At 39.7% G+C, this 14,872-nt stretch overlaps 1 protein-coding gene across 3 annotated transcripts in view; it reads right to left on the bottom strand.

Moving 5' to 3' along the window:
* PCSK5 (proprotein convertase subtilisin/kexin type 5) overlaps window positions 1-14,872 on the bottom strand; it is a 453,468-nt gene that overhangs the window by 48,312 nt on the left and 390,284 nt on the right. For all 3 annotated transcript variants that reach the window (XM_021065005.1, XM_021064998.1, XM_021065011.1), the window contains exons 25-26: window positions 3,707-3,749; window positions 145-281 (exon numbers count right to left, since the gene is read on the bottom strand). In XM_021065005.1, coding sequence (XP_020920664.1) covers window positions 145-281; window positions 3,707-3,749 — 180 coding nt within the window. The remainder of the gene's footprint in view (window positions 1-144; window positions 282-3,706; window positions 3,750-14,872) is intronic.

Raw genomic sequence — 14,872 nt, 5'->3', positions numbered from 1 at the left:
ATAAAAATTTTAAAAAATAAAATTGCTCCTTGAACTAGAGATACAGGAAGACTAAAACTGCTGAGATGAGCTCCCCCTTTTTCTGTGCGGAGTCCTGGAGCGTCGTTGTCACTCTGTACAATGCCATCTCTGTACAATGCTTACCCAAGAGGAAGAACCCCTCTTCACACCAGTAACACTCATTCTGGTCGCAGCTGCCGCAGTTGGTTTCACACGCTTTGCATCCAGACGCTTCCCTGTAGGTTTTCTCAGGACAGGTTTTATAACAGTGGTGTTTGAACCTTGGGGGAGAGGACGGAGTTTCTTCCATGAGCTATGTTGCCATATTTGTCTTTACCACTCTAATTTAATCTCCTTATATATGTCTACACATCTTTTAAAAAAATTATAATCTTTTTCCCATAACTTTTTGAGGTATAAATTGACATACCACAGTATGTTTGTTTCAGGTATACGACATAATGATTTGATATTTGTATATATTGCAGAATGATTACCATGATAAATCGAATTAACACCTGCCATCATACATAGTTACAGAATTTTTTTTCTTGTGAGGAGAACCTTTAAGATCTACTCTCTTAGCAACATTCAAATACTACACACTGTTAAATTTTTTTTCATTGGGGTGTAGTTGATGTGCACTGTTATATGTTTCAGGTGTATAGCATAATGATACACAATTTTTATTTTTGTTTATAGTTCTTATAAAATATTGGCTATATTCCCTGTGATGACAATATATACTTATAGCTTATTTATATATTTTTTTTCTTTCTTCCTTCCTTCCTTCTTTTCTTTCTTTTTTTTTTTTTTTTAGCTGCCCTAAGACACATGGAGTTCCTGGGCCAGGGATCGGATCCCTTAGACAGTTATGATCTAAGCCATAGCTGCAGCAATGCTGGATTCTCTAACCCACTGTTCTGGCAGGAGATTGAACCTGCATCCCATCACTCCCAAGACACAGCCAATCCCGTTGCACCACCGCAGGAACTCTTATTTTATACATACATTATATATTATTTTTAACAGGTGTAGATATTTGAGTTTCAGGGAAGAAAACTTCTTCTTGGTCTGTTGTGTGCTCTCCAAACCTGGTCATTAATCACCTCCCTCTGGACTCCAAGGACCCTTTATCAGGGCACAGAGAGGAGGCTAGGAAGAAGGAAAGTGGTACTGATATTTATCTATTGAGTACTGATTATGTGTCAGGTATTAGCTCATTTAAACCTCTGCACAGTCCCCGTATGGCAGCAGTTACTTATCTTTAATTTCTATATAGGAGAACTAAGCCTCAGGGCCCAAAGTCACATAGGTAAGGGTGGATTAGAATTTTCCTCAGAATCTGTTTGAGCTGACAATTTGTGTGCTTTTGCCACATGGCACCTGCCAGATCTGAAACAGTTCAGTGTTGAGTTCAAGTAGATTATCATGATATTTGTAAGCAGATCATTATATTAACAATGCCATGCCTTAGCTTTTATGTATATATAGTTTTACATATATCATCTATTATTCCCATTCTGCAACATAAAACCTGGTAATTCAGATTCCACTGAGTTACAGGTTCATTTGACGGGAGGACTGGAATGAAGTTGACCTTTGTCCTGTGATGAATTTCACAGCAAGAAAAAAATAACAGAGGGAAGGAAGCTTAGTATTTCTTCCTTAACATTTACTATGCAGTGTTTTATTAGCTGTATTCAAAGTTACTATATATTCTAAAGGGTTATCACTATGTGTTTTTAGAAAAAAAAAATATCTCATGTGTGACCCTTTGTGATGTTGGGCATGTTCTTTCATTGTCCTTGTGTCTCAAGGAGCTATGAAACATGCTCCTTCATGAGTTGTAATGAAATGGAGAGGGTGACAGGGCTGGCTCCAAAGTTTCACAGAGGAAGCAGCTCTCAAGGGACAGAGGATGTAGGTGCAGGTGAAGGGGTGTGTTCTGGTGTCAAAATGAAGGCAGCAGGGGTAGAGTTAAGCTGGAGGGACAGAGTTTTAAGAGTGACAGAGGGAGAATTCTGTACCCGTTCCATCGCTATTTCTTTACTTGAGTCTGAGCCCTTCCTTGGCTCCTAGAGAAATGTTATGAACCCTCGACCACATGTCACTCACCAAGGAATGCTTGCATTTCTGCCGTTCATGTCTGCTGGGGCTGGTGTGCGTGTCACATGCTGAGTAAGTGCCAGCTATGAATGTGCTGATGCATGACTGGCTGCTCATGGCATGTCACCTGGTCTATCTTACAGTATTCCATCTGGGGGCCTCTTCTCCATCCCCTGCCTTTGTTTAAATGGGGCAGTAATTTAAATCATTTGATCAGGGGGATGTAGAGACGCAGTCATTGTGGGGACTATTAGGCAGTTCTGGAAAAGTTGCATTAAAACCATAAGTTTGGAGTTCCTATCATGGCTCAGCAGAAATGAATCTGACTGGCATCCATGAGGATGCAGGTTCAATCCCTGGCCTTGCTCACTGGGTTAAGGATCTGGCGTTGTGGTGATCTGTGGTGTAGGTCGCAGATGTGGCTCAGATCCCATGTTGCTGTGGCTGTGGCGTAGGCTGGCAGCTACAGCTCTGATTTAGCCCCTAGCCTGGGAACCTCCATGTGCAGTGGGTGTGGCCCTGAAAAGACAAGAGACAATAAATAAATAAATAAGGTTAAGTAACACCAAGGTTAATGGATCACTTTTTGTAGGTGTCAGCTTGTTGGGTTTCCCATTCCTTCTTATCCTCTTCACCCCTCGGAACCTCTTCCCACCCACCACTGCATTTTGAGTCCATGGATTCTGATGGAGGAGAAAGGCTGTGGGGTGGCAGGAGGAGTTGGGCCCACCAAAGGTGAGGTGCCCCCCCACTAACTCGAGGTGCAACGTGAGAGATCCCCTGCCTCCTGAGCCTCAATGTTCCCTTCTGGAGAGGAGCACCAGTCCTGTGTCCCTGACAACCTTCAGGGAAGGGGAGTAACAGATGTGAGAATCTGTTTGTCACAAAACTCTCCAGTTCTTAGGTTTATGGGGAGGAATTAGGCAGCCTTTGTCTTATCTGAAGGCTTTCTTTTTTTTCTTTCATCTCCCTTCTTTTCTTAGATTTTCTTCCAAGAAAGGCACTAGCATACTCTGGAAGAGAGACTAGAATAGGAAGGGGAGGTGACATGGAGACATAGCATCTTTGATTTGTAGATTTGTTTTAAAGAACTTTGGAGGTGATGGTTATCTGCATTTCATTTAACCCAGTGATATGGGTCCCTCATTACCCAAGGAAGGATGAAGAGCTCACAGAACACCTGGCTTCATCCTGGACTGTCTGACTCCTGTTAAGGATGAGGTCTCCATGCAGACATTTGCAAACAACTTGCTTGGGGGTTGGGTATATTATTAAAGTCTGTCCATAAACAGCAAGGTCTAAATCTTGGTAACCCATGGCAAGATTCCTAGACACCCGTGGCAGGCTGGGTGACTTCCAGGACCAAGAAAGAGAGGATGTCCTTTCGAGGCAAGAAAACAGCTGGGCTCTTATTGCTAAATCCAAGAATTGTTCATTAATAGCCTGACAGGGGAGAGTTGCTTCAGGCTGCAAGGCCTCTTTGCTTTAATCACTGGATTTAGGATTAAGTCAGTAATGCTTAAACTGCAGAAAAAGTTAGTGCCACAAAAAAAAAAAAAAAAAAAAAAAAAAAAAAAAAAAAAAAGGCCAGACTCACATGTAATATCCTGTAGCACATGATGTGCAGGTTCCTGGATCATCTGGAAAAAAATTATAATAATGAAAAATCATAGACATCAAGAGTTCACTATTTGCAAAACTGAGATTTGGAAAATGCTGTGGCTTGAGACAAATACTTGTGGGATTGTTTCATGAAATGTACTGTCTAGAAATGATATTTGAATAGTTTGTACCGTTTTTAATTAGTAACAAGAAGTACGCTGTGATTTATCTTTATCAAAGCTAGTAAAATAAAAGTTCTCATAAAAACTTGGCCCTGACTTTCAAGGAGGAATAGGCCCGAGCTACTGGGTCTTCAAATTGCTGATCCAGAATACGCTCCGTGAAGAAACTCCAGGCCGCCATGGAGGTAAAGGCATCAAGCACATCCACGCACGTGTTGTGAAGGGGCTGCAAGCTTCTGGCCTTCATGTGTTACCCAAATCCTTGCCAATGTCAAGGAATGTCGTCTGGGAGGCTCCTTTGAAGTCTGGACAATTATTTTTTTCCAATACAGTATCCACTTTGTGTTCTGTACTTCATCACCCTCTTAAGGAAATTGTCCTGCTCTCATTAAGTACAATGATTCAATGTGTCCCTGTTGGCTCCGAGAAGAATTCTTTCCTACAGCTTTCAGGGCACTTACTGAGAGAGAAAGGGTTTTGAGAGTCACTAACTCAGTCTGTTTCCCTCCCTCCAACCTCCCCCTGAAAGATGCCAACTCCCAGATCCAATTAGGAAGATAATTCTGTGACTTCCACTGACCTGCAGCTCTTGTGAGTAAAAGAGTTACCTCCAAGTTCTTTCTATGATCCAACCCATAGGCTAATCCTGTTCTTTTCGTTCGAATGGGAGACAGAAAACAATTGCTCCTCTTTGAAACATTCCTCTTGGTATATGTTAATGTCACCTTCACCTTTACTTAAAACTAAAAATGGAGTCCCCATTGCAGCTAGGTGGATTAAAGACATGACGTTGTGTCTGTGTGGATGAGGATTCCACCCCTGGCCTCACTCAGTGGGTTAAGGATCTGGTGATGCTGTGGCTGTGGCATGGGTTGCAGCTGCAGCTCTGATTCGACCCCTGGCCCAGGAACTTCCATATGCTGCAGGTGCAGCTGTGAAAAGAAAAAAGGAAACTAAGTAAAATTCTGACCTTTGAACTTTGTGCCTTGTTTTCCTCTCTAATCAGCTCTAGGCTTTATTTTTGTTTTCAGAGAGTCTGCCCCTTGGTGGTAGAGTCAGCCTCACCTGAGTCTTTAGTCAAACTTTCACCTTGGGTGATGCTACTGTGTGTCACAAACACACTACAACTAATGCACATGCCATGGAAAAAATTCTAGAAGAGTTCTGCCATATAACAAGGGATCCCCAGAACCTTCTGGAATTAGCCTAGTGCTGATCCAGTGGAGAGGGCACTGGCCTGGGAACTGAGCTCCCTGTTTCTAATTTGAAGTTTTGACCCTGGCTTAGCTGTCCCATGAACTTGCATAAGCTTCACTCCACTTTCCTGTCCTGATTTCTGCAGGTGTATAGCGGGTAGGATAAGATGGTTTCTAAGCCTCCTCAAAAGTCAGAGATTCGAAAGCCAAGTCTAGCAGCAGTTGGCAAACCATGGCCTACTTGGGAGGCCAAACCCAGTCAGGGCCTTTGTTTGCATATTGTGTACGAATCCTTTCATGCTATAGCATAGGAGTTGAATAGTTGCAACAGAGTGAGAGAGTATTTACTATCTGTTACTGTGCAGAAAAAATTTGCCAGCCCCAGGCAATAGCACAGTTGGCTCATGACTTTGTTTGTTAAGTAACACAGGTGTAAATGTTCTTATCCTAACAGCTGGCCCTAGAGTTCCTCTAAAGGCTAGAACTGTCTATATTTAGGAAAATATCTTGTTAAGCTACTTGGGGATGGAGGTTTAATCAAAAGGATTAAACAAGAGCCAAGACAACTAAGGAGATAGCCAGCCCTTCTTTTAGAGGTCATGGTTTGCTCATGGGAAGGAAGTAGTTTTTATGTCTGGGTCAACGTGGTTTGCTATAGGCAACTAGAGCAGGACAGTGAAATGAACCATAAACCAAGCTAGATAAGTGGAATCAGAAATGTGAAGCTAGAGGTGCCATGAGAAGGAAAAGTTCCCTGAAATTCTTAGAATTCTTGGGGGAGGGTCTTATACTTCCGCAGCCCATGGATTGGGGATTTGAATCCAGTTTAAAGGGATGTGAAGGTCCCACTGAACCCTAGTGGTTATAGTGGGCAAGTTTATTTCCCACTACTGGTCTGTGTTTGCATCTACATTCTTTTCAGTTCTGCTCCTAAGTAAGTGGCTACTACTCAGCTTGCTTTTGGGCAGCTTTCCTCTCCCCTGCCTGTCCCTGATGCACATGTTTGACTCTGACAGTTTTGCTAATTTGGCAAGGGCTGAGGAAATTCTAATCCTGTTCTCTAATGTTCTGGCCATCCCTCCCATCTAGGAACTTAATGAGTTTGTTCTCTGCTCCCGTAAGCAGGTCGCTGATGAAAATGTGAAACAGAACCAAGCCTCAGAAATGTGCAGACCACTGTAATCTCAAGTCCAGGGACTTTGCCAGCCCAGTTTCACAGTGAATTTGGTACCTTTACAACGGTTTGCATAAATGAATAATGCATAGCACAGGAACTCTGTCTCATTACAGCTTATGAATGCCCATTAGTCTTGCTCATCATTACCAGTTGTTCTAAAGCATAAGAACTATTTAGAAAAAAATTTTCTACCCCAGAAGATCCATGAGTCAGACATAAGCTAAATGGATTTAGCTTGACCACTGAGAGGCAGCTGCTATGGGATTAAGGAAAGGTAGCAATCCGAAACCTAGAAGTTGACTCTAAGTCAAGTTGGCATTTGGATGGGAAGGAGAGTTTAAGGAGAAAGATGAATTTCCTGGCTTCTAACATGTGTGTGTATGTGTGTTGGGGTGGGAGTGGTAGGGGTTGAAGAGTCTAAACAAGCTAGAATTGTTAACTGTCTTGGAAGGTGTCATCCAAACTCAGATATTTACATTGCTCTGGTTATTTGATCTTGTCAAACTTTTGAGCTGAGAGAGCATATTTTGAGGAGGGATAGAGCAAGTTCAGACAGAATTCAAAGAGAGAGCCTTACATGTTTGGAAAAAAGCCTTCAGAAACAGCCACTGGCTTTCAGCTGCTCACATCCCAGCTAAGAAGAATGTGTGAGTAGATGCCTTGTCATGACAGGGATACAGCCTTCCTGCCTTGAGAAAATTCACTTTATCATTGTCTCGTTTTTATGGGGTGGGGCAGGCAAGACTACAATGTCTGCTCTGTCTGGAAAGAGCCTCCTGATCCTCTGTGTCGCATTTCCATGGTTACCTTGGTGACCAGCAGGGCTGGATTCACCACACCTGCACTGTCCTTATGGAGATATAGGCTCTTGCTGTCACTGTCACCTTCAGTGGTCAATGTATGTTCTCTGCTATTTTATTTTGTTCTCGGTAATACCTGTAGCCTTCACCATTGAATATGGGTTGATCAGTGCCACCTTAGGAGTTAGGTACATCTTACAAGCTATATTAGTAAAGGGACATTTTAAATTTGAGATGGAACTGAACATTAAAAAATGTCCAGAGACATATACATGCTACTATATATAAGAGAGATAAGCAACAAGGACCCACCTTTTAGCACAGAGAATTCTACTCAATATTCTGTAATAACCTATTTGGGAAAAAAATCTGAAAAAGAATGGATATATGTATATGTATAACTGATTCACTTTGCTGTATTCCTGAAACTAATACAACATTAAAAGTCAGCTACACTCCAATCATTTTTTTAAAAATTTTGTAAAATTTGCAAAAGTAATATATTTTAACCACAATAAAAAAAAGTCCAGAGAAAAAGAATTTATTTTTATAGTTTATATAAACTTTGAGCCACATAATTAGAAATCTGTTCAAGCTAAAATGACCCTAATTTGCTTTTTCTAAATTTATTTTTATTATTATGTGTTTATTTTTCATTTGAGAGAGACAGAAGAAACTCAGCGTCTTAAGAACAGCCCTTTATCATATCCTATCTAGATATGCCAGAACTAGCCAGGATTCGTTATATATTATTGAGGCAGGGTGGACTCTGCAAAACTGTGTGGAAAAGTTAATGTCAAGGTGTTCCTACCTTACCTTTGGCCATTTCTCTCAAAATTCATTTTCAGACTTCTAGGACTTTTCTCCATACCCCATGCTAGCCAGCCCTCCCTCTAGCATTGCCTATTGAAATCTTTCTGTTCCCTGTCCTATTACTGCAAAGACTAATAAGTTAGCACCTAGGATCTCAGGCTAATGGGCATATTAAACTTGCAGCCTTGGGAGACTCCTAAGCTCTCAGCTACCTCATTCTCTTCCCAGGTCTCCTAGACTCATTAGGGTCCTTCTGCCTTGACCTCTTAGGCTTCATCCTAAATGTGCCATAAAACAGCACCCAGCTCACTGTAATTCAACATGCCCTAGATGCTTGCTTTTCCCAGATGTTCTTGACCTTTTAGCTGAGCCACCTTCCCAGGTCCAATCACCTATATTCCAGGCTTGACTAAACTTGAGGCTTTATTTGCCTTTCCAATGCCTTCCACACTCAGGCAAAGCATTAGACAAAACTGAGGCTCTGCCCTTACTTTATAGGTATCTAACTCCAATAGTAGTCCAAGTTCCATAACTACAGAAGTCAAAAACAATGATCTCCATATTTTTTGAAATATGGTTTAAAATATTAGCAAGTGCCTGCAATGTATCTATGTATGCTTGTAAATGATTTGCATGTACTGGTGCTGCATGAATATTTTACATATATTGGAAAGGCATGTTAAAGAATAAAATTTTAGAGGATAATGTAAAAATGATTTTGAATATAACTGCTCTGTTTTTCTGCAGCCCAGTGAATTGTCTTGCATACTTCTTTGGAGACCACTAACTCAGGCCACGCCTCACCAAAAGCCACATCTGAGCTAATGAATTAATATCATAAACTTCTAAAAATATGCTTTATATTTTGGTTCCTTAAAGTTATAGTTGGAAAGAATGTCTCTCTGATGGGTTCACTCATCTGCATTTATATAAGGACTTCCTGCACTTGGCTTCCAGCCCTTATTTATAAACAGACTGTATACTTCTAATTAACTTGTTGACCTAGTACTTTCTGGGTGGGAGAAAAGTTGAAAATATAAATATGAATGAACTTGTTTAAATGATAGGATTAGATTCTACTGTCTCCACCTTTCACCGCCCTCTATAGCTGTAGTACATAAAGGTGTTTACAGAACAAACTTTCTAGATGAAAATAACCAATGATTGTGTCCCTGTGAAAGACAGCCTAAAAGTTCATCTGTTGGGAATAGGTGAATAAAAAAAAATGGCTAGGACACAGCCATTAAACTTGTGTTTCTTGGAGTTTTCATCATGGTGATCAGAAAAGAATCTGACTAGGAACCATGAAGTTGCAGATTCAATACCTGGCCTTGCTCAGTGGGTTACAGATTTGACGTTGCCATGAGCTATGGTGTAGGTTGCAGACAAGGCTTGGATCTGGCGTTGCTGTGGTGTAGGCCAGCAGCTGCAGCTCTGATTAGACCCCTAGCCTGGGAACTCCATATGCCACTGGTGCAGCCCTAAAAAGCACACACACACACAAAAAAAACAAACAAACAAACAAAAAAAAACAAAACAAAACCTGAAAAACAACAAAAAAAACCCTGTGTTTTGCAAGAGTATTTAAAGACATGGAAATATTTTCATGACAGCCTAGGTGAAAAGGGGTGATAACCCATATCTAGGTATTTATATAATAAGTCTGTCTATCTCTATCTTTCTTTCTATCTGTCTATCTATCTAACCATATAGCTAGCTAGATACACATTTATCAAAAAGCAGAAGAAAAGCTAAAATGTTAATAGTAGTTATCTGTGATTTTATGTATGTTTCTGGACATATGTTTCTGTATTTTCCTAGTACAAGTGTGTTACAGAATTAATTGGAACCAAAAATTCTCTAAAGGGCAGAAAAGAAGTGCTCAGGTTATGAGTTCCAGGGGTCATTTGGGCCACGTGTTTGGAAACATTCCCCCAGATTTCCCCCAGGGGACCTGGCCTTTTGGTTCTGCTCTTCATTTTTCTGTCCCTTTCCTGCCCACTTGTGTTTTCTCCTCTTTCCCTTTTGTTTCTCAGCATTCCCTCATTCTGCATCACTGGGACAAGACTGACGTCCTTCTATGGGATGTGGTTGCAGCAGTGGCAGATGTTTGTACAAACTCCTTTTAAAAAATTCGCTTTTAACATGAATTGTTTTTCTGATAGGATTCTGTAAAGGAGACAGATGATTAGGAAATGGGGAATGGGGTTGTGCTTGGCTCTGCCTCAGACTCTCTAAGTAGACTAGAGCTGTGACTTGGGCCAACCATTATTGAACAATCCTTTTATGAGCACCTGCAGCCTTGTTATGGCATCAGCAGAATTGCCACCCCCTACTGAGATGCACTACTGCTCCCTCTGAGGAGAGAGACAGCATTGCAAGCAATCAATACTTAAATTGTTTGGGGGAGATAATTAAGCACATTGTCAATAATACATATTCTCTCAGAGTAAATATGGACTTAGTTACTTCAAAATGCTGTAGAAATTTGTAGGAGAGTCACTGATAGTCTTCAGTCTACCCAAGGAAAATGAACTGGGTTGAAATTTATATGCCCAAAGAGTGCAACTAATTATAAGCCGCAAATGGCACTAGAAAGTGCATAATCCAAATATGCTTTGTACTTAGAATTGCTTCAAGTAATTAATGTTCAAAAATGAAATGGACCCTCTGACAGCTTTGCCAAAGCAGAAGGTTCTTCTGGAAGGTTCAGTGGTGCCAGAATACAAAGTATTTGGTTAGGGGAATTGTTGATTTTCAATCATTTGTCCCCACTCGTGTCCAAGGACGATGAATAAATATTTGAATTGGCAGTGATGCAAATGGTGCAGCTGACAATGGGGCACAACCCCCTGGAGGGACACAGTAGTGGAAGAGACATGAATAAATAATCTAAATCATTGTCTACAAATGTTGGCTAACGAGGGCTCAGTTCTCTGTTGGACTCTAGTCTTTACCAAGTCTTCTGATTCCAACAATGGAATATCATAATAGGCAAGCTGTTTATGGGTTTCCATCCTTCTCTAAACTAACTAGCAGGTGGACGTGATGGCTGCATACACACAGCTAAGTTCCTCTAAGGGTCACTTGCCACAGCCATATGTAATTCACTTATTCATTCATTCCAGAGCTTACGTTTGAAGAGGAAGACAGACAATAAAAGAAAATTAGATAATTATCAGAATGTAAATAAGATGTAAGTCTTCAATGAATGTATGAGCCAGCCACTAAAATGCAGGCTTCATGAAGACAGATTTGTTTTGTTTTGTTTTGTTTTTCTGTACCTCAATAGCAAGAGTATTGCATAGCACATAGCAGATGCTACAGAAATATGCACTGAATAAAGAAGAAAAACATAAATAAGTACTTGAGTTCACATAAAGGGCTGGAAGTGATGAGACTAGAGTGGAGAAGGGAGACCTTAACTTAGAAAGGCTAGTTGGGAGAGAGCCTTTCAAAAATTTATATTGGAATAGAGATCAGAATGATAATGAGGGGTTAGCCATGTGAAGTTCTGAGGGCAGTATGCTTCAGACAAAGACTGGGAAAGCTTGATCTGTTCAAGAAACATCAAGAAGTCCAGTGGGGCTGAAGCGAAAAAAAAGAAAGGAAGAAATCAGATGAGGCCAGGGTCAAGGGCCAGAGCAGATCAAATATGGGCTTAGAGGCCAAGGGAAGAGGTTTGCATTTTAATCTGGGTAATGGAAAGCCATGAGAAGCTTTATTAGAAAATAATTTATTTAACTGTGGGCATGATTACCGTTATTAAATTGTGCAAACCTATAAGTCTATGTAACCCATTCGAGAAACACTCTTTTAAGAAACATACTAGAGAAAAAAAATTTTTTTTAATACTAGAGGAAAAATGATTAGGGATAAACGGAGATGGCGGCTGCAGTAATGAAGGAAAATCAGATTTGAGGGAAATTAAAAAATAAAATTGAGAAGGCATGATAAATTGTGGGAAGTCAGGAGGTAGGGTGACCCCCTGATTCCAGCTTGAGCACCTGGGTGGACAGAAAAGGAGGAGCACTAGGCAGTGAAATGACTTCAAAGCAATAAGCAAACACCTAACTGAAAGCAGTCTGTATACTGCTTTAGATATTGGAAGGAGTATATGCAGATAAGAAAGGCAAACCCTGCTCTCAAGGGACTGGCAATCTGATGAGGGGGGCAGCAATTAACAAAGGTAATTAGGGAAGAAATCATGATGTGGCAAAATGTAAAATAGATTTTAAAAACCTTTAATTTAGTGCACCACAGAAATATTTGTTTAGAGCTTGAAAGAAACCCCGTTATGATTCTTATTCTCCCTCCCACTTAATTAGGCTTATATCTTTTTTTTGGGGGGGGGAGATGGAGAAATTCAGAGCATTCTTATTATAGTTAGGGTTGCCAGATAAAATACAAGACTGAAATGGGAACCCAAGGACTACAATTTCAGTGTAAGGATGAATGAATTAAACATAAACTTGTCAGGAGAAGAGGACAGCAAGGAAAAAAAAAAACCATCTAAATCTTAGCTTTAGCACTGAGTAGATTAAGACAACAGCAATAATAACAACAAATCTCCTCTGAGACTTTGTAATCACACACTGGCTCTCAGGTAGGTTTTTAAATCAGAATTCATGTTGTATGTGTATTCTGGAATACCTCAAGAGGAAAACTCAATTTTAAGTAACATTGGGTAAACAATAACCCAAGGCAATAGGTAGAAGCAAACACTAATCCTCTCTAGAGAAATGTAGTCTTAACACAGATCTCAGCATATATTATCACATTCAAGGAAAATGATCACAATTTAAAGCCATAATCCATAAAGAAATTGGGTGCTCTGAGTAAAAGTCAGCAGAAATAACAGACAGCAGAATCAGAGCCACAGAGACTACCAATCTTGAAATTATAAGACACAGAATGTAAAAACAAAAAATCTTAATATTTTTAAAGAAAGAAAAGAGCATTTTGAAAATAGAGAAGTAACCAGTTTGAAAAGAATCAAATGTAACCTCTATGAGTGAGGGACATAAAAATTCAAATTTAAAACTCAGTAGATTGATTAAATAGTAGATTAGACATAAGAGAAAGAAAATTAGTTAACTCACAGATAGATATATGGACCTATATAGATATAAGGATCAAAATTTCAATCCAGAAACATCAAAAAATAGACAACTGGAAAGAGTAGTAAGAGATAAAGAGATTAAAATGAGAAGAGCTTACATATGTCAAAGTTCCAAAAAGAAATAATAGAGAGGGAAAGAGGCAATACTCAAAGAGAAGAGAGTACCTGGGAATTTTCCAGAATTGTTAAAAGATACTAATCAGTCCCAAGAAACAGCATACACATATATTATTATATTTTTAATCTTCAAGAAGATCCATCATAGTGAGATTGTATAATAACCAAGAAAACAAACCATCTTTAGACTGTGAAGAAGAATAAAGAAACTTAACAAATAAGGAGAAAGAAAATACCCTGAGAAGAAGATGTGAAAATATAGTGGATGAAAGGACATAAGTCATTTCAGAAAGACACTAAAACAGTGGCAGGAAGTTCTTTGAAATTTTAATGAAAGACTTGGAATCATAAAATAAAAGAACCAGAAGGAAACTTAGGCTCAAGGCCCAGCTTAAATGTCATAAGAGTAAAAGTATTTTTATTTGTTTCTTTTGAGTACTCTAGTTCTTCTAAAAGAATGAGTCTTTTCCTCTGAGTTTTCAATGAACTTTGTATCGATGCTGCTACTCTTAAGCGATTGGGTATTGTGAATTGCTACAGATCTGCCATAGTCAGGGGGTATATCTTACTCATCTGAGCAAACCTAGTGCTCAGTGTTATGCCCAGCATCAATTTATTCCTTCTACTAATATATTTTGAGTTCTACTATAGGCTAGGGCTACAGTGATGACTAATTTCTAGTACAGTATGGAGCTCAAGGTCTATGGGGTAATGCAGTAAGTGAGAAGATTTTGCAATGAATGCTCTGTGATCAGTGTTACTAACGGAATTGCGAAAAATTCACAAAGAAGGAAATAGAGCATGTGTTGAGGGGTTGTGGAGGGAGGTTTCTTGAGGAAATGAAGGCTTAGATGAGACCCAAAAAATGAGTTTGAGGGAGAGAAAGAGAGGCAGAGGTGAAAACCTTTTTATGTGTAAAGGCCTGGAGATGGAAAGAGCTAAATATTTTGAGATGATTCCATTAGTAAAAGGGCTCATGGAAATAGACTTGTGTTTGCCAGGATGGGGCTGTTGAAGAGGAGGGATGAATCTGGAGTTTGGAATTAGCAGATGTGAACTATTATATACAGAATGGATGAACAACAAAGTCCTACTCTATGGCACAGAGAACTATATTCAATATCTTGAGATAAACCATATTGGAAAAAATGTGAAAAAGAATATATATATATTTATATGTGTTTGAGAGGGTGTGTGTGCAACAATCACTTGACTGTATAGCAGAAATGAACTCATTGTTGTAAATCAACTTTACTTCAATAAAATAACTTTTTTCTCCGCCACCCCATCATATGGCATTCTTGGGGCCAGGGATCAGATCTGAGCTGCAGCCGAGACCTTTGGCAATGCTGCAGAGATGCTGCCAATCCCCTTGTGCCATAGCAGGAGCTCCTAAAATAAATTTTTCATGAAAGGGCTCATGAGATTCCTGTTGAAGAAACAATAGAGAGAGTGATAGAATCTTGTCAGAATATAGTATGGATGTCCTTGCCTTAAAAACATACAGGTTTTTTGGAAGTTCCCTTGTCGTGCAGTGGGTTGAGGATCTGGTGTTGCTGAAGCTATGGTACAGGTCACAACTATAAAGCAAATTCAGTCTCTGGCCTGGGGATTTCTACATGCTTCAGGTGTGGCAAAAAAACAAAAACACCCCAAACAAACAACAAAAATCTTTACAAGTTTTAAAAGAATTGGAAAAATACAAAGGTGGATTGGAAAGAATTTGAAGTAGCTAAAGGGTCGATGTTGGAAAA

The sequence above is a fragment of the Sus scrofa genome, chromosome 1 (assembly GCF_000003025.6).
Source record: "Sus scrofa isolate TJ Tabasco breed Duroc chromosome 1, Sscrofa11.1, whole genome shotgun sequence".
NCBI lineage: Eukaryota > Metazoa > Chordata > Mammalia > Artiodactyla > Suidae > Sus > Sus scrofa.
This window is presented reverse-complemented; position numbering and strand designations above follow the sequence as displayed.